At 37.2% G+C, this 20,975-nt stretch overlaps 1 protein-coding gene across 1 annotated transcript in view; it reads right to left on the bottom strand.

Moving 5' to 3' along the window:
* The window catches only part of LOC146450690 (uncharacterized), a 134,137-nt gene extending 118,275 nt beyond the window's left edge, over positions 1-15,862 (bottom strand). Inside the window, exons 1-4 of the mRNA XM_085100092.1 lie at positions 15,741-15,862; positions 12,965-13,230; positions 12,187-12,298; positions 10,038-10,160 (exon numbers count right to left, since the gene is read on the bottom strand). Of these exons, the coding sequence (XP_084956218.1) occupies positions 10,038-10,160; positions 12,187-12,298; positions 12,965-13,230; positions 15,741-15,810 (571 nt within the window). The 5' untranslated portion in view covers positions 15,811-15,862. The remainder of the gene's footprint in view (positions 1-10,037; positions 10,161-12,186; positions 12,299-12,964; positions 13,231-15,740) is intronic.
* Between the last annotated feature and the right edge of the window lie 5,113 nt (positions 15,863-20,975).

Genomic DNA, 20,975 nt, shown 5'->3' with positions numbered 1-20,975 from the left:
TTTGCTTCAGAAAGCCCGACGGACTAATCACGAAAACGATTGGTCTTCTTATAAGCGGCAACGCAACAGAGTCTCTGGCCTTGTTAACAAGTGTAAAAGCAGATATAACCGAGATCTCCTTAAAGACTGTGCCGACAGTCTCCCGACAAATTTTGGGCAGCCATCAAGAAACTCTATCCTACCAAGTTACCTTCTGAACAAGGTTCAGCGTTTGTGATAAATGGATTAAAATTAACTGACAAAAGCCTCATTGCAAACAGCTTTTGTGAATATTTCAGTACCATTGCTAGAAATCTGAAAAGCAAATCAATCTTGCTTCGTGACTTTGTCTGGAGCAATCCTGCTGAAGAAAATCTTTCCATTCAAGTTACGGAAAGTCAGTTTAGTTTTAAAGCTGTGAAAGAATCAGAAGTTCTTAAGAGTGGCGGTCAGAAAATATCAAGCATTTGGTGGCAGAACTCGTGGAATCAATTTCGCTCATTTTCTGGCTACAAAAAAGCCCTTAAGAAGAAAACAAATTTGACGCCTTTAGTTTTCTCTAGGAGCGCTTAACATTCGAGAAAACTGAAATAAACAAATTTGACCCGCGAGGATCCCGAAAGTACCCGCACGGCAGTGTGAAATTAATATTCTGAACTGACTCTTCCGTCGGCAAGGAAAGAGGATCCATGGTATTTTTATACTCGGTATTGACAGAGGAAGCACCGCACGTTTATAGCAGAGTTTGAACTAGACTTAACCATTATTAATAAAAGCAAACAGAGCTTAGGAAAATGTCCCTTTTCTAAACAGGAAAAATCCCGCAAAAACGGATAAATTTTAAAGATGGTTTTGGCTATGTGGTATAAGACCGATTTTTCTTAAACTTTGCCTTTTAAGTACTGTAACGTTGTTCTTGATAATGTATTAAAATCAGCCTGGGTTTTGAATTAAGCACTTCACACGACCGCTTTGAAGTCACCATAATTCGTTTAAAATACCGACAACGGCTAAATAAACAACCGTTGTTGCGTTACCGTGACAATAAACAAACTAATTTTACATATACCAAATAAGCGTAATGAAAACGAATTTCTTTTAATCTTTACATCCTTTTTAATTACAATAAGGAAAAGTCCGGTCTCGGAACCGATTTTTCTCGTTTATCATATCGATCTAGTAAGGACCAGTAAGCGTCTGGATGTCCATTTCTTGAGTTCGCTCAGGTGTCAGATTGCCAATGAAACCGCATCAAAAGGAAATCTGTGGGGTTGAAGTTCTCCCCTATGGCTATGGTAAAATGCTCGCCGAAATAAAAATTGGATACCGGTCAAACTTTCCTATTCTGTTTTTAATTCGCTAAATAGTTAGGGTTGTGTTTCACAAATTCCGAAATCACCAATTATCAGTGAATATTAATAATATCACGCATTGGTGTTTACTAAAGTAAATTGAATTAGTAAAGTAAAAGTAAGATAAATTCAATTACGGAAACTGGAAAATTTGTCACTTTAAATTTGGTTTGATATTCTTGTGCTGTCATGGAAGCATGGAGGTGTTCTTTTAGCTCCTTGGTCGGAGGTCCTTGCTCTTACGACCCCAGAGACAGGAGCAGATCAACTGAAGTAAACTAGTGCAAAAGGAACATCGCCGGTCACAAGTCTTCCTTGTCAATAGCTGATGTAGAAACCGAAATTGAACTTATTCTGACAAGAATGTTTATCTCCTTCACCTTTTGAAATTGACGATTTGTCTTCGACACCGTTCGTCTCTGGGCATTGGCTGGCGCCGAGGTCAGTTCAAATAGGTGTCAAATTTCTCCTCCGGTATCGAGCCATGACAGCCAGGCGCAAAAAGTCGCAAAACTAGAACGAGGACTTGGAAAAAATTCGTGTCATTTGCTATGGAAGAAACTAGGACTATTTTTTCCAGTTGGTCCAGGTATGCGTTTAGATAATTTCGATTACCTTTTATGTATAATAAACTGTAAAAACGTCTGATGTAACACTTTACTTTTTTGCACATTCGGTCTTTTCCAGCACAAAATATTAGTATTCAAATGTATTTTCAGTTCATCAGATGCGAAGAAAGCCGTTAACTAGATTACACGTGAAGTTTTCAGTGTTATTTATTTATTTATCATTTTTATTTTTCTGTGCTTGGAACCCTAGTTCTAGTGCTACTGACTGTGGTGGACAACTTTTTGTTCACTACCTCGTTAAAAGGTTCTTCTCTTGAGGAAAGTAAGACATCATAGTTAGAGCTTTTCAGGCTTGTGTAACGTCCATGCTAAAGAATTATTATCCCTATTAAAGGAAAGTATTGAAAACTCTTCAATTGAATGAAAAGAAGCCTGACTGGCCCAGCTCTTGAAAGTGTGAACTTTGTGCCTTCGCCACGCCCTAAAGAGGCCTAATGCTAGGATTTTTAGGTCTGCATGCACCGTCCTTTAATCTTTAGAACAAGGGAAGCAGGTTATGATGGTCTAAGTGAAATGAAGAGGCTGGAATTAAAAAGAAATAAGGTTATGTATCTAATTAAGCCACCCCCACCCCCCTTCCCCCTCTGTCTTAGGAAGAAGTAAATTTTCGCTCTACACTTCAATCAGCGAGGGTAGGTTTTTAAGTCTGTTCCTCCGGTGTATCTTTCACATTGACGGTTTTTGTTGCTGGTCGCTACGAAAAAGAAAATTCAATAAAAAAACTACGGGTATTAGTCATTTGCGCAAAAGTTGTCACAAAGAGTTCGTTATTCTAGATATGCAGCTGGTATATAAAGCCATACTGTTAAACGCATCCGTTACAAGGGGAGGGGCAGGAGGGCTCGAGCCGCGATCCCCCCCCCCCCCCACCAAAATTTTAAGAAGTGTAAAAAAACAATGTGTCAAAAAATAAATTATTAAAAAACAGTAATAATGTACAACACTCAATCTTGAATTCTGACGCTGCGAGTGCCTTTTCACAACCTTTAATAAATTGTTTATTACCTGACAGTTTCCTCCGCTAACATTTGGCTAACATTTATACAATAGCAGCAAAGGCAGTCCTTCCTTGTGAATCGGAAATAAGAACCAAGGGAGTTAGATAAGACGACGGTGATGGTAGCGAATTCGAAAACATCATAAAGAGAATTCGCGTTCTTTTAACATCGCGATAATTCCAGCTCCCACCTTTTTTTTTTTTTTATAATTTTAGGCCAATCTTCTTGCGGACAGATTCTTACTGCCTGATTCCAAGTTCACTGGAAAAAGAGAAAGGGAAATTTGTCGTCGTCTTTTTACGTCCTCCTCCAAACGTGAACAAGTTAGGCAATTTCACGTGGTAGTCCGTACAATGACAGCAAAGGGTCGAAAAGAAATGTACCAAAAGTGTGATGCAAGTGCAAAGTTATTGTTTTGCTTACTATACCTGCTCCTTTTTTAATGTTCCCAATTTGCTTCCCCCACCCCAGTTGTTTTAGCCTGACTACGGGCCTGTTAATGCAATTATACCCGTCCCCCACCCCTTCCCTACTGCCTACTGCCATATCTCAGTGACGATCTAACTAATTTGCATATTTGCTGTCACGCAACATTGTTAGACATGTCTGAATCTTTTCGATTTCTTCTCTTCCCGTCGATAATGGATAAAAGGAAGCGAGGGGAAAACAGAAATCTTTCTAATAAAGCAAGATAGGAGCATTATTGAAGGCATTGAAGCTGTAATTGGCAGTTTGCCCGTCGCATCGGTTTGTTTGCACGGGCAGTTATTTGATTCCGCCAAACGATGTCGTGGTCGAAAAATTAGCCAACTTTAACGACCTTTTGTGAAAATCTCAATGGAGAACCCAGCCTGATATAAGGTATGAAGTACATCAAGGCAATTGTTACTGAAAGCCAAAGTGTGAGAATATTTCGAGTCATACCACATACTGAAATGTGTGCTTGACCTTTGGCACTACATTGCAGAGTTCGCCAGCTGTAAAAATATGCCGCTGGTTTTAAATTGTTTAAATTTGCCAGATATCATTACAAACACAAATTCATCGGTTATCATATCAGAAAGAGATTGTCTTTCGATATATGGAATCCCTATTTTCGTACGCTTCTTTTAAAACAAACGCGGAGACAATTAAAAGTGGCGATTTTCCGGTTTTAAATTCAATCATTTTTCAGTTCACAAGGCTTCGATCGATTTTCCTGATTTTCTCAAAACGCAAATGTTTCTGGCCAATTTAAGCCACACCATGATTCTTACTTTAGTAAAACCTTATTATGGACAAAAGATGAAAGAAAATCGACTCTGCTAAGTTTCGCCAGAAAATTCAGATTTTGCTCGATTTTTCCTGACCGCCACTCTTAAAGAGCTAAAAAATCTTAAGCGGAAAAAAGCGTCTGGGTTGGATAACTTTCCCCCAGGATTGCTCAAAGACGCAGCTCTTGTTTTGACGAAGCCTTTGACATTTATTATCAATTTTTCTCTTGAAACTGGAGTTGTGCCTAGTGAGTGGAAAGTGGCAAAGGTGATTCCCCTTTACAAATCTGGGTCTCTGGCTGAGATAGACAATTACAGACCTATCTCAATTCTCCCTACCTTATCAAAGATTTTGGAAAAAATAGTCTACAAGCAGCTAATGGCTCACCTGGAGCGTCATAGTCTACTTTTTGAGTACCAGTTTGGTTTCCGTCCGAATCGCTCAACGGAACTGGCTGTCACGTACTTCACTGATCTTATCAGAAAGGAGGCCGACAGTGGTAAGGCAACAGGAGCAGTTTTCATTGACTTATCAAAGGCGTTTGATACAATCAGTCATTCTGTTCTGTTAAGAAAACTGTCCCGTTACGGCGTATATGATATGGAACTACAATGGTTCTCTGATTATCTATTCCTTCGCAAGCAGATCGTTCAATTTAATGGTGTGCATTCCGAACCAAACCCTGTTTATACCAGAGTTCCTCAAGGAAGCATTCTGGGGCCTCTCCTTTTTCTCATCTTCTTTAATGATGTGCATAGTCCCCTCCATCACTGTAAGGTTATCACCTATGCTGATGATACAGTGATTTTTACATCTGCAAGTGATATCGATGCGATTCTAGGCAATCTTTCCCAGGACGACCTGGATAATCTATCTACCTGGTTTCGTGAAAATGAACTTATCTTTAATCTGAAAAAGGGAAAAACTGAGGTGATGCTGTTTGGTACCAGTAAACGGTCGAGTCTGTTTCGTGACCGTCAAGTCAACCTCTCGGTCAATGGTTCTTCCATCAACACCACTACAAGCTATAAGTACCTCGGCGTGCATCTGGACCCGACACTTAATTTCGAAACGCATTTTCACAAAATTTACAAGAAGGCAGCAGGAAGAGTGAACCTTTTACGGCGCATCCGTTCTAACATTGATACTTTTAGTGCCCAACGAATTTACCAGTCGATGATTATGCCAATATTTACGTATTGCGGCTATAATAGTCTTCAGGTTGGTCGGAATCCCGTAAACGCATGATCCGCTCCATTGAGAAACGAAGTCGCGAAATCATTTCCCCGAAAAGCAGTCCGCAGAACTGTGATCTTCGGTTTTTAACAATTGACAACTTTTTACGAAAGAAAGCATGCTGTCTGGTATTTGACTGCCTTAATGGAACTGTATGCTCTCCTTTTAAGAATTATTTTCAACAAGTGAATCATAACCCTTTAAATACTAGAAACAATGGGAAAGCAGCAAAACTGCCCAAGGTCAAACTAGATTTTGCACGCCGTAGTTTTTAGTTTTTAGGTGCCTCGACATTTAATTCTTTACCTTTAAGTCTGAGAAGCATTAATTCTAGATTTTTATTCAGGAAAGCCTTGGACGATTTTTATCTGTAAATTTTTACTGTAGTTCTAAATTAGTGCATGTTTTGCTTTTTACATATCAGTTCTTAATTATTCTTATTTGTAAGTTTTTAATTCTTAGTCATCAGGACCCCGTTGATAACAGTATTCTATACTGAAGGATTATCCTGGATAAATATTCGATTATTATTATTATTATTATTATTATTATTATTATTATTATTATTATTATTATTATTATTATTATTATTATTATTATTATTATTCATGATAAGTATCAGGAGTACTCCCCATCCCTCTTAAAGAAGGCAGTAGGGGGCTGGACAAATGGTGGCTCGAGTGATTGTGGTGGCCGTTGTGTAGGCTGTAGTTGATGGCTTGGGAGGGGAGGGTAACTTCCCTACAAAAATAACAGCGGTACTATTCGTACCTTGTAACGGGTAAATTTGTACCTCGTAAGATCGATGCTAAAATCTAAAAAAAGCGCCAATTGAGTTGTCGTGGTACATTTTAACTTCTTAATGACTGTTTTAGTCAATCCACTAGCTTTATCTTCTTTTATCATTGTCTTGTACTTAGTTATGTAATGTTAAATTGACTCTGGAAAGCCCCGTGGGGTCGAGCCAATAAAATATGTATGTATTTTAGGTGCCATTAAGGTTAGATGCTCAAATAGGATAAAGATTCATGACAACATTTTCAAAAAAATCTTTTAAAAAAGAAATTGTTTGGAAGGGCCAGCTCTGTCAATATTGAAATTACCAGCGCTAATTGATTTGTTGTCTTAGAATTGGTACCTCCTTTTAGACCATACCCACAAAAATACATTCTGGTACCTTTTAGGGATGTTTTTGAAGTTTTCCGACGAGCACCGCCAGCACTTTTGTAGGGGAATAACCCTCCCAGCCCCCACCATCTGGAGGCATTTCTGCCACCACGTTGACTTAAATTCTGTTTATTCTTTATTAAAATATCAGACTTAATTAACCTGCCAACAAAATCCTGATAAGACCTTGCAATAGCTTCAAGATTAAAAACCATACCGCACTGAACTGAACGCCTCTAAGCTGGCTTACAATAAGGCCCTAATGACTGGCTCCAATAGGGTGAGGCTGAGCAAAGGAAACATTCCGGGTCGAGGGAAACAAAACTCACTGTTTTCATGGAAACAGTCGTTAAGGGATTTCCTAGATCTCTCAACCCAGTTATATGCAAGAAATGGTTAATTAACACTTGTCACCTTTTCCTGGGCAGGAACTTGACCTATGGTCATTTTAGTTCTTCAAATGTTTCTTCTTGAACTTTGGTTTGTGAACTATTTCAAAAATTCTCAGGCAGAGAGATGATAAGAATAATGAACATCAGCTAGCGGATATTTAACAATTATTAATTATCTCTACTTGACTAAAAAAATCACTAGTTCCGTAATAATATCCACTTTATATGATGTAAAGGAATTGTAGAGTCTTACCTTCAGGTATGCAGATATTCTTTCCATCTCCTACGTATTCAGGATTACAAGAACAGTTGTATGACCCAACAGTGTTTGTGCAGTTAGCAAGGCTTGGGAGGCAGTCATGAGATCCTTGAGTGCATTCATCGATATCTAAAAAATTGATCAACAGAGTCACTGATCACATTATTGCATGTGTTAATTTACACCAATGGTTTCTTTGAATTCCCAACGCCTATCCGAAGAAAGAAAATAAAAACTTGTTTATAGACTAAGTTAAACTTAAATTTCAACAACACGATGCCCCATTTATACTGCCAGGTAGACAATAGTGACGTCGACAGAAACGCTGTCTACATACATGTATATCTAGATGAGTTAATTGAGCTCTTGAGACAAACATGTATACAGAATGTTTCAATTAACGTTGTCGGCTATTAAAGCGTCAAGCTATCCCAAAAACACCGAAAGGTAGTATAAGTATCTTTAAACCTTCCCAATTTGGTTGTAATTCCGTGACGACCGTGAAATTACAACTGAATTGTGAAGTTTTAAAGCTACCTATACTACCCTTCGGTGTTGTTGGGTAAGCTTGAGGCTTTAATATCTGACAACGTTAATTAAAATAGCTGTATATTGTAATGTCTTAAAATAAAAAAAAAAAATAAAAAAAAAAAAAACATACAAAAAAACTACCTTTACAGGTATTTCCAAGATATCGATATCCAACCGGACAGATGCATTCGTATGATCCTTCAGTGTTAGTGCATGTGGCATTCAACGGGCAGGGAGAACTCTTCGAGCATTCATCTATATCTGGAAGAGAAAGATTGATGACCACATACAGTAATTTTTAATGATAATGATAATGAAGTGAATAATGATTAAAATCATTATTCACTTCTGAAAGACGTGGCTCCAATGATGGACTCTAACGGTCCATCTAAACGGTTATCCTGTAGTTTTAAGGTACTTATATAGACCTAGCCACTTTCTCATGACAACTAGCTAAGTACAGTGTCACCTATTTTTTGGTGTCAATACAAATAGCTAAAAAACGATTTGTTTCAATGGAATCGTTAAAATAATGGTTGGCATTTGTTAACAGTAAGCCTACTAGTTCACAGAAACTACTGTTAATTATGTTTAGCTGTGGATAGTTCGTGCCTCCTTGGTGAAAAACCTCGTAATATTTTCATTCCTGTGTTGTAGGAGCGATTTCACGTAAACAAACAAGTTGTTTGTCAAATATTTGAACAGTTTTTACCAATTAACATAAAGAAAAATATCCGTGACATTGTTCCTTAAAATGCAAACTAATGAGATGTTTAAATGTAATAACTCGCACCCGTACGAGTTTTATACCTGTATGGCTTTATGAGTTCATATCGCGTTTACATGAAAACTAGGACACTTCATGTCGACCGACGTGATTGAGACGCCATTATTAAAGACATTTTGCACCAGTTTTTTTTTTTTTTTCTGAGAACCGCAAACCGCAAACTGCGGTTTGTTTGCGGTTTGCGGTCTAGAGTTTGCCGTCAGAGGTGCAGTTCATTTTGGACATTTAGCAAGACGTTTTTGGTTTCAACCACAGAAACGAAATTTATTGAGCAGTCGATCCATCCATTCTCCGCAGGCCCTTCCTGTTAGTTCAATAAATTTCTCCTCCGTGCTATTTCCTCCCAATCCGTTGTCAAACGTGGCCTTCTGGCGGCTACCTCCGTAGCAAGAATTAGATCATTAGCAGCAGTCGGCCATCGAAATGGAGGCATGTCTCTCTCAAACCAAGAGTAATATGTTCTTTTTTTTTTTTACTGTCCTTATTATTATACATGGGCATTATTTCTTCCTAAAAAACTGCATAAATTCGAAATTTTTTTAGTAAATCTGCTAAATCAATGGCCTTTGTTGAAATCATAAAAAACGTGCAAGACAACAGCCACGTTTGTTTTTCATTCGTCCCCACACCTTTAGTAAAAATTGCATAAATACTGTAAAGATTTCGCCGTTGAATGCCGTCAAGTTATCATATAATGAAAAGAAGCATGTAAAAACCAAGCTTTTATCCGTAAACGAGGGCTTGTAAAGATTAAATAGTCTAAAAACTCTGCCTTATTTCACTTCCCGCTAGCAGTGACTCTTGTCGTTGAAACGTCAACCACAAAAGACAAACGCGACCGCAAGACCAAGGTCACGTGACTTCTTGAGGTTTGCAATTTCCGGTTCTCAGATAAAATACCTGGTGCTAAATTGGATTGTATACCGAAGAATGTGCATGCGCTATCCGTTCTAGACTCACAAGAGAGTTATTTCATGCTGGAGCGCACAGCCGTGTCGCGGTTACATGACATCAGAATGAGTTTTCGTACCAGAATGAAAATCTCGCTCCGGTACAGTTACTGGGTGAACTCGCTCCGGTATGAGATTTTGTGCTGATATCATATAAACGAATACAGAGCCACAAGAGGGACTCGAACCGGAATGAACGTCGCGCTGGTATCATGTAAACGCCTCCTTAGTTGAATCAACCTTTTACCTCAAAAATCCATCACGCCCTGCGCTCCCTTTGCGTACGCTAAATGTAGGCACTGTATTGTTTTGTATAGCCACATGTTGTTGCCAGCGCGCTCTGTAGCAGGTGCGTTCTCGAGGTTACGGTAAAACACCTAGGTATCAGTGTTCTTGCTTTTAAAACTACGAAGTGCGCTTCTCAAACGTACAAAAGCGTGTTTAGTAGAGAAATTACTTTTAGATAGTAATGTAAGCTGTAGATAACGAAAAGTTATCCATACCTTCACACGAGTATCCATCTCCAGTAAAACCAGCTTCACAACTGCATTTGTGCGATCCTATGGTGTTTTCACAAGTGGCATTCGCGTGGCAAGGGCTCGGATTCCTGTTGCATTCATCAACATCTGAAAAGATAAGATCTCGGTGTACTAAGCTAAAATATTAGCAATATATTCTTATTTCCCGTACTTTTCTTTTAATGATTGATGTTGCTGTTATTATTGTTGTTATAATTATTACAGTATTATTATTATTATTATTATTATTATTATTATTATTATTATTATTGTTATTATTGTTGTTGTTGTTGTTGTTATTATTATTATCATTATTATTATTATTATTATTATTATTATTATCATTATTATTATTATTACTATTATTATTATTATTATTATTATTATTATTATTATTATTATTATTATTGTTATTTTGCTTTCTTTGTGTCTTTGTTTTCGTTAATACAATACAAAACAATACAAAATTTAATGACACTCCCTAAAGAGGACTTTTCAGTGACAATAGGTCTAATAGGTATGATGTGGATTAATTAAGTCACAAGGTTAAAATTGCCACAAATCCAAAACCACCTACGGTTGGAATATAACATCTGAAAAGTGACTAGGTACTTGTAACTTTTTGAGTTTTGATACAAATTCCAAACAGAGTAGCCTTCCTATGTCCTCAGGTTTTGTCAATTTTTGCGGGAACATTACGTCATAAAATTGATGCCAAAACTTGTTCTCGATCTCTAAGATATCTATATTTGAAATGAAACCATAAGCTTTTCAAAATTAAACCATTGTTTTGATATTTCTATCCGCTCAAAAGAAAGAATATTTTGAAATTTGAATTTTCCGCCATGTTGTTACGTTATTTAAAATAGCACAGTAAATTCGAATTTAAAAAAAGGTTATGTATTTTGTGTTTAGAAGCATATATTTCAAACATTTATCGATTTTGATTTCCACGCTGCAAGTTCTATCAGAAACCACTGAGTATTATGAAATAGATGATGAGTACACGATGATTCCTGGGAAAAGAAAAATTTCCGAGCCTTCATGATCAGCAGGACTCGAACCCTCGACTTTCCAGTTACTAGGCAGGATGCTCTAACCACAGTGGAAGCTGGGGGTCAGAAAATTTTTTCCCCGGGAATTTTCATCGTGTCATTATTATTTATTTCATAGCATTGGGTGATTGGCAGGTTTACTGAGTATTGGTAATAATTAACTTAAGTGCCAACTTCGTGACGTAAAAAACACTGAAAAACATGTGAATTTGGAGAATCACAAGTTCTATTGCTTCTTTAACTTCAACAGCATTAAAGCTGTTAAAGTTTAAATGGAAGGAATATTGTACATCCAAACATTAATCCTCAGATGTCAGCAAAATGCCTTATTTCGGGCGATATTGGCAGAGTTTTCTCAGTTAAGCTAGAATTATCATCTTTTCTAACTATAAGTTTCGATGAAGTTTCTTTAAATGATCTTAGCCAAGAAAGGTCAGAGGATAAAGCAATTAGCTGAAGTTATGTGTGAAATTTGCAATTATTGTACTTGGAATGTCAGAGTTTGACAAATACGTCAAATGTTCATTCATATAATATTAGAAATTCTGTGTCCAATTGTCACATTCCTCGACCAAAAACTGATGCTATCGAAGCCTGCCTGCATTGCAGGGGATCGGTATTAATGGAACAGATTTAAGTGACTGTGGAGATACGACAGCCACAAAATTTGAATGATTTAAAAACATCGTTGAGGGGCAAAGTTATCTTAAATACGTTAGTTCAATTAAAAAAAAATGCCAAAATAACGCTAAAGTAAAAATAACGGCGAAACGATTATTTATTTTCACAAAAAGTTAAATACAATCAAACACTCATGTTGACTAGCGTAGCGTTAAGAAAACAGTACCCAAATGCTTGAGTGTAAGAAATATATACCGGTGCCTTAACAGCACTTGGCTTGCTTCATTCTATTTGGACCGAATTTTGCTGCAAATCGAGTACATGCACATGTTAGTCACAGTGACCCGACTTGAATTAATACCTATTAGGAACCGGTCAAATGCAGCTCGCTGTAGGTTAGATTTTAAAATCAAATATTATTTTTACTAATATAAGACTTTTAAATTCAACATCCTTACCATCACAATGATGACCCTCAAATCCCAATTGACAAACACAACGATATCCTTTGTCTGTAAAACCCGACTGGCAAATTCCGTTGTTCTTGCATAGATTCTTTCCACATGCGTTCTTAAAAAAATGTAGAAAGTGAAGAAAGATATTACTGGTTGAAGTTGATTGATAACTTGTCAAGCGGGGTAAAAATTTTTGCACTAGTCAAATGAGAGGAAAAAATCGATCCACGGTATTGTATACTGGTTCTCAAGGCCAGCAGTTTCAAATAATGGTATGATGAGTGGAAAAAAAGAAAGACATTGGCATTAGAGGCTCATTTGCTCAAACATCTGGGATTTTCGCGCTTCACTACGTGCAAAGTATCAGCCTTTTGTTGCTTCATACCTCCTTCCAGCTTATTATAAGACTAATCACGAGAGTTTGTCTTTCCCCTTAAAAAAAAAAACATATAACGAATTGAGTAGCACATGGACTGCTTCACTGGACTGAAAGTATTGCTTCAAAACTTTAGTAGGAATGGTCATCGTTTTCAAATCTGGTACCCTTAAAGACACGAAAGAAGAGCCTCCATCAGATTCGGCAAATTGCAACTTTACAGCGGGAGGCAATTCTCGCGCGCGTCCGTGTGGCTAGGCCGCTTTACTATCCCTAAGAAAAATAAAGGCCTCCTTGTAGTCCAAACACCTTAGATTTAATTTGAAATGCTCATAACGGGACTTTCTTTTAAATACTCTAAATAGGTAAGATTTGACTTGGGGAGAAAGTTTCTGTTACCCTCACCTGTGCTCCTTTATAGACGTAAGATGGATCATCTTTAAACTCGCTGTCGTGCTCCAAATGAGTGGAGTTATTCAACTCACATCTGTATTTTGCTTCTCCGTTTTCTGGCTTCTTTTTAAAGTTATAACTCACGCAGTTGGGCTGCTGGTAACACATCAGCTCACAGAGATCCATGTCCAGGATGCCAATGACTTTTATTGTGTAATTCGTTAAACGTTTGTTCGCAAAGAAGAAGGGAGCTGGAAACTCCATGGAACGAAATTCTTCTAAAGGAATAGAAAGCGAAAATTATTCCTAAAAACTTGCTATGCACGGTGATGGTCAATAGTTAAGAGGCTGATATCTACAAATAAGTTTGCTCTCACTTTGGTGAAGAGGTCAAGAATATGAAAGTCAAAAATGAAGGCTTGACTCGAAAGTTGGACTTACTTTGAAAAAAAAAAAAAATGAATGAAACATTAAATGTTAAATTTCACTTAGTCGATTAAGAATATATGTGCGCCCAATCTCGAAACGGGTAAAGCAGTTAAACAGCTAAATAAAGTCCATTTTGTAAATAATTTTCTGCTTTTTCTCTCCCTTCTTCCTCTGTTATATTCTTCAATGTTCTTTTCATTAAAACACTAACATGTGCTGTTCACGAGCGTTCTCCTTTGGAGACGGTTGTCTACAACTTTACTCTGGTAATCAATAACGCCACCACATCTGAGATCACTTTAGATTGTAAAGATACTTCTAAATGAGCTAAATTTTAAGGGCGAAACATTTAAAGAAGGTAAACATGGAAGATCAAATAATAAAGTGGATGTTTGCATTAAACATCTTCAAGTGTTTGTATTCAAAGTTAAAGAATATGAAAACGCATGTGACTTTTAGGATATTTTATCTTTCGTCCAGAATCTTGGATTTGGAGAATCTCTGTTATTATGGCCAAAAAGTTGAATGCATGAATGACTATAAACTGTGTCCCCAATTTGACTAAACAGAAAATGTTTCAACTGTAACGATAAAAAAAGTCTGTTGCTATGGTAACGAGATGCCATCCTTGACCTATCGTGTTTACGCCTCCCTGGCTAGGCGATTTTATTCGCTTAAAGGACAATCTAGAAAATTGATAACTGACATGTCATCTTGGGCTACATCAGTGTTCTCGTTTAGCTAGCTATATTTAAAAAAAAGGTTTTTATCGTAATTTTTCTACAGTTTAAAAAACATGAGACTTTAGAAATTGGTTTACAGAGAAAATTTAATATGTGTTTGAAAGAATAAATGTTTATTACTGGCACTCGACATGGACATTTTCGGAAAAAGCAAAAAAATGCCTTTGGTGAAAAACAAAACTAGCGCGGAATACAAGCTCCCGTAAAGTGCATTAAAAATAAAAATGAAATATAACAAAGTTAATAGAACTTTCCCTCATGATATATAATCCACAGGATTTTTTTTTAAATCGAAGTCTATTAAAGCCAGCGCTTTAGTTTCTACTTCTATTTGGTCAAAAACGTGCCGCGTATTCATAGACGCTCACTAATTTGCTTTCAAGACTGAGTTTGAACTGTCTCTTGGATACGTTCCACCATTTAAGCCGTTTCAGTTTACATATTAAGCACCTGTTATACGAGAAGGAGCCGTAATGTATTTGCATGCGTTGGACAGAATACACACTTCCAAAAAATGTAAAAAAAAAAAAAAAATCAATATTTGGACTTCACAAAAGCACCTGCCGGGCTCAGTAAAAAATCGCTTGGATGTATTTTTCACTGAAAATATTATTTTGAGAATTTCATGAAATTCGTTGCACTTAAGATATGACTGTTGTTATGTTATGAGTCAATACAAGTTTACAAACAAAACGCTTAAACAGACAGTTATATAACTAAATTTTGATAGCAACGTCACCATCGTCGTTTGCAATAGAATTTCTCGCCATTTCTTAAAACCGAGCACTATTTTAACCCCAACGTTATGGGAAAATTTGTCGCGAACTTAACGTTAGGAACATTGAGGAATTTTTAAATCTGACATAATGAAATATAAATCGCCTTTTGTCCACCGGAACTCGCTTTTTTTCTTCCCAACTTTAAAATTTAGCCGCCCTAAAATATTGTGTCGAAACACAAAAGTTCGATGTCATTTATTATGGTGATGAGTTTTGGAATGTATTTGGGAAAACGTACCGACCTATCATGACGTCGATTTCACCCGGAATTCCAGCATGGTCTTGAAACGCTTAGTACAGAGACTGTTGATGGCATTTTGTAGTGGCACTAATAGAGCGATTTCATGACGACTGCGTACAAGAACCCACAAAGACCCTCGGTTATCTCTACCTTCAAGTGTGCTAAAATCTTCTTTCGAAAACAGCTCTTTGATAGGATAGTTTGCATTGATCTTTTCTCATTGACCCGGCCGTAAACGCAATATTCTTAAGCTCTAAGGTTTGAAAATATTAATTCTCCTTGGGGTTCTTCTTCTTCTAAGAAATTTGGTGTTGAATCAAGACTATGAACGCAAACAAGCTACCTTCCTAAACACTTTCCGAACAGAATGGGAGTGGAAGAAGGGGGCAAAGGAAACGATGGAAATCGAACTTTCGCTTTGGTGCTAATTAAAGGTTTTTTCCTTGAAAAGATGTCCTCGTGGTAAGACTTTGCCTTGAATATCTTTCACATTGACACCTGATAAAGAGCTGCTTAAAAACTTTAACATAATGTAAACTAAAATACTATAACATAAAGTCAATATAAGAAAATTTATCCCCCAAAATAGCTATTACCTTGTGAGCGAACTGGAGTAGACATTGCACACGCCATCGACATAAAAACCAAGAATAGAAAACAATTCATTGCTCCTTTCAAGTGGCCTCACATCGATCTGTGTAACTTAAAAGTTTAGCCCCAAAATATTGCAACGGAACACGAAATTTCTGTCACTTGTTATGGTGACCTGTTATAACCCAAGAAATGCTCTGTCTTGTTAATTCTGCAGTTAAAACCAACATTGGCTTGCAAAGTGACGTTTTTGATGACAGTGTCACCAAGATGTTTAATTGTCACATCTAAGCCAATGAAAGGTAAACACATCCTTTATGACTTCGCTCGTCTCATTATCTATATTTGCTCACCTTAAACGTAAAGCCCCCGTACATTAGTTTTAATAAAACACATTATCTATTTTTAACAGCGTACAGTTAGACTTCCTGTTAGTCTAACGAGCACTGTGCTCCTAATTTTCTGTTTTAGTGGAAATTGTTGTAAATTTTAGACACGTTAAGTTAAAGCTGTCATGAAACCAACACCTATGAAAGGAGGTCATGTTTAGTTTAAAACCGGTCTGATAAACATTGTAGTTGTTAGAAGTGAGTGAGTAAATTGTGTGCATATATAATGTAACTTAGACATGACTGTCGCGTAAGCTATATTTGTCTGAGTGACATATTTTACGTAAAGCATTGAGACTTCCTGTTTACTCTTGTCGCTGCACGTAGTTTCGAGTAAAAAGGATAATATATATATTTAGCCAAGCCTAAAAGCGGAGCTTCACAATTCCTTTTTAATAGCATTTATATACATGTTACTCTGCTTATTGTATGAACGTATTAACGTTACAAATTCGGCTTCATCCTGTCTTGAGTTATATATATCTTCAGCGGAAAATGTTTTGAACCATAAGCTGTTCTTGTTGATCGTGCGAGATCACATTGCTGATTTCCGATGACGTTCGAGAGCATAAAACACTTCTGGATTAAAAACTACGCTCTCTCTCAAATATTTCTCTGGTAGAAACTATCAACGCAGGCGCGTACGAGGTGGGGGGGGGGGGGGGGTTCGAGGGGTTTGAACGAACCCCCTTTGAAGATCAATAATGGCGGAAGAAAAACTTTTTAAATAGAGTTCCTCTGGTCGAAATACATGAACCAAAGAAAAATAGAGATACAAACCCGTTCTTTAGGCCTTATGTCTTATCCTCAGTAAAAATAAAAATTGTCAAGAACCCTTGGAGATTAATTTTAATGACGTTTCATTTTCTTGCGGTTAAACCGCATCCGCCCGAAAAAGCCTTAGAAAAGCATGCTTTGCGATACGTTTTGTTCTCTGAATGCGATTCACTTCAAACTTTATAGTTCAAGCCTTGTTGAGTTTCACGCGCAATTACGTACAAGTTTGCCTGAGAACATTCACTTGTGAATGTGAACGTTCCATAAGCGCAATGTGGAGGTTGAACAACTACATGAGGTGTACGATTGGGAGAGAGTAGGCTGTCCGCCCTGGCTCTAATGCATATCAAATATGATATGCCTGTCAATCTTGACGAGATAGTCAATTTGTTCGAAGGCGTACACCCAAGAATGATGCAGTTTACTAGCTTGGTGTATGACTATCAGCAGATCGAATAGCTATAAGAACTTGACGTCGACAAGGTGCGGAATGTACATTGAACGTTCTTGTTTAAGTAGAAACAATCATGCCGTCGAAATGTTGTATATAGCTTAAAAAGCTGCTGTAAAACAAAGTTGTGATTTGCCTAAAATGGGTCTCAAAATGCAGGAAATGAGGTTTCTGGGAACCTAGATTTTCAAACATTTCTGGGGGAGCATGTCCCCGAACCTCCCTAGTAAGAGCGCCTCCGGCGCTCAACAATATTTGGGGCTCAACGAACACCCCTATCGAAACCTTAGCTACGCGCCTGCAACGCATTTGTGTAAAGTTTGAAATACGTACAATAAAGAAAATTGGGCGTAATTTGACGTAATGTTTCCACGCGTGCAATTTGGCCGCTCGGATAAAAAAAAAAAAAATTATTTAGAAATTTATTACTTTGTAAATATTCCTCGTACAGAAATATCTATAGTCTCATAATAAACGTTACAAGAAAAGAAATAAAAGAAAAATAATGTTTGGTTGTGGCCGAAATATTTCAGTGAGCGCTTAAAATTAGAGCGTGTTACAAAACGTATGCGCTGTGAATTGCGAACGAATTACACAAGTCCAGCACAAAATGTTTAAAACAATTCATAACTCTGTGAATATTTATCCTACAGAAATAATTCTAGTCTCTAAGTAAACGTCAATAAACGGAGAATACAGGAAAAATAATGTTTGATTGTGGGCCGAAATATTTCAGTGACCACTTTAATTTAAAATTAGGGCGTGTTTACAAAACTTATGCGCTGCGAATGGCGAATGAATTAGAGAAGCCCAACACAAAATGTTCAAAACAATTAATAACTCTGTGAATATTTCTTCTATAGAAATAATTGTAATCTCTAAGTAAACGTTAACAAATGGAGAGTACAGGAAAAAAAAATTTTGGTTGTGGGCCGAGATATTTCAGTAAGCGCTTTAATTTAAAATTAGAGTGTGTTACAAAACTTATGCGCTGTGAATTGCGAACGAATTACACAAGTCCAGCACAAAATGTTCAAAACAATTCATAACTCTGTGAATGTTTATCCTACAGAAATAATTCTAGTCTCTAAGTAAACGTCAACAAACGGAAAATATAGTAAAAATAATGTTTGATTGTGGGCCGAAATATTTCAGTGAGCGCTTTAATTTAAAGTTAGAGCGTGTTTACAAAAATTATGTGCTGAGAATACCGAATGAATTAGAGAAGCCCAACACAAAATGCTCAAAACAATTCATAACTCTGTGAATATTTATCCTACAGAAATAATTCTAGTCTCTAAGTAAACGTCAACAAACGGAAAATACAGGAAAAATAATTGTTGGTTGTGGTCCGAAATATTTCAGTGAGCGCTTTAATTTAAAGCTAGAGCGTGTTTACAAAAATTATGCGCTGAGAATACCGAATGAATTAGAGAAGCCTAAGACAAAATGTTCAAAACAATTCATAACTGTGTGAATATCTCTCCTACGGAAAAAAAAATCTAGTCTTTAAGTAAACGTTAAGAAGCGGAGAATACAGGAAAAAATGATTTTTGGTTGTGGCCCGAAATATTTCAGTGAGCGCTGTAATTTAAACTTAGAGCGTGTTTACAAACTTACGCGCTGCGAATGGCGAATGAATTAGAGAAGTCCAACACTTAATGTTCAAAACAATTTATAACTCTGTGAATATTTCTCTTACAAAAATAATTCTAGTCTCTAAGTAAACGTTAACAAACAAGAACCGAGTGCTTGCTCGCAGGCTAAAGAACCGTACGCCTTCAGAATCAGTGCCACTTTACTGTAACATCGTGCCATAAACCGAAAAAGCCCACGTAACCTTTTAATGCACACAGGTTAACTTTTGCTTCGTTCCAGAAAAGAAGAAGCGTTTTTGTCATCAGTTATGCTGTGGCTATAATCTCTAAGACTATATGTAGAGATCGCAATTGATATAAGAGTCTAGTGGCACATCATGTTTAATGAGGACGCTCACCCTCATTTCCAGAAGCATCAACTTGAATCATTATCCTACAATCAGTTTATCAGCTCAAAATCCCCCACCCTCTTTCTTCCTTGGCAATGTGAAGTTTTGGAGATTGCTTTGTTCAAATTGTCTTCGTACTGAGCATGCAATAACATCGTTCAGATTCCAGAGACATTTAAGTTAACTAACTGATGTTGGAAGGAGCGCTACCGGGCACAGTCCGTTAATTGCTTTTTAACGTTGACACTGCATTAACATGGACGTTGCTATTACTCTAACACATTTCAAAATCGATTGTGGTCAGGTCAGGGCCCAAAATGCTAACAAAAACATAGAACAAAGAAGTTTGTCAAGCTTCTTAACCATTTCCTTTTGTTAAATATGCCCTACGTTAGCAAATATGCCACGTCTTACCATTCATTCCATATGCACCACAATACTTTGTCTACTATTAGCGATGTTTTAAGTATCAACGTTCGGTCTCCGATGAAAGAACATTGAACCCATAGTTAGGGGAACTATCAGATATCTGTACTGCCAGGTGGATTGCTGACAACAAGTCAAGAACTCAACTTTTCTTCTTTTGGACCTTAATGGGCTGAATAAGGGACTAGCAATTACTAAGGATGCTAACCAGGGCTTTAATTGACAGGAATGTCCTTTTATTAATGGTTGCTTAGAACCAAGCTTGTTTATCTCCTTTTTATTTTTTTCTTTGAAGCTGTGCTTAAAATCTTACCTAAGACTGTGGCGAATCAATTTAGTCTTAAAATCATTCAACGAATTTGCAGTCACTTGGCGTAGTTCTATGGGTAAACCGTTCTTCAAGTGAGCTCCCCTGTATGAGGAACTTCTCTAATATATATAATTAGCCAAGCCTAAAAGCGGAGCTCCATTTTTTTTTCATAGCATTTATAGAAATCTGCTTATCGTATGAACGAAGTAACCTTACCAGTCCTTCATTCTCTCTGCAGTTATATATACTTTTAGTATATATGCAACAAACTGCCCATCGACAATAACAATAACAATGACAATGTAATACAGAGGGCACAATTATTTAACGCTGATTTGTCGTAACAGATCGTAGCAGAGGGCATTTTATACCATTGTCTGATGAGGTGCCCCAATCTCGTCCCCAGAGCCCCCGCGCGTAGGAACCAAGATTGCTAGTACCCAGATTCTTCCTACACACGCGGGAACTTTAATTTCGTAAACAAATGTGGCGGCCGCATAAGGGAATTTAGTTGTCTTTACTTTGTTCTAGAGATTTGGATAAAAATGGCAGTGTTTAGACGTCTTCCTGTATTAGGATGGTGCATCTATTCAGCGTGGTGGATCAAGGATCTTTTTAAGCGCTAGGAAACTTTGCAGAAGTTTTCAAATTTGGAGGCGATCGCAGTTTTCCCACGCCTAATCTTATTTTTCCTGCTTGACTGTGTGAAAAATGTTCCGTTCTAGAGCAGATTTGTTGGGTTGAAGGGAATTTTTTAGTGTGATTAATGTCAAAAGTAGAACGGGCTCGCTGTATCGGCGAAAGGCAAAAGGCAAAAGGCTCTGTCAATCTGTCAGTTTATGTATGGATGCACACCTTTGTACTAGACTAGGGGGAGCAATTTTCTAAAAGAAACCTTTG

The sequence above is a fragment of the Pavona decussata genome, unplaced genomic scaffold, assembly GCF_977016875.1.
Source record: "Pavona decussata unplaced genomic scaffold, jaPavDecu1.1 SCAFFOLD_432, whole genome shotgun sequence".
Classification (NCBI taxonomy): domain Eukaryota; kingdom Metazoa; phylum Cnidaria; class Anthozoa; order Scleractinia; family Agariciidae; genus Pavona; species Pavona decussata.
This window is presented reverse-complemented; position numbering and strand designations above follow the sequence as displayed.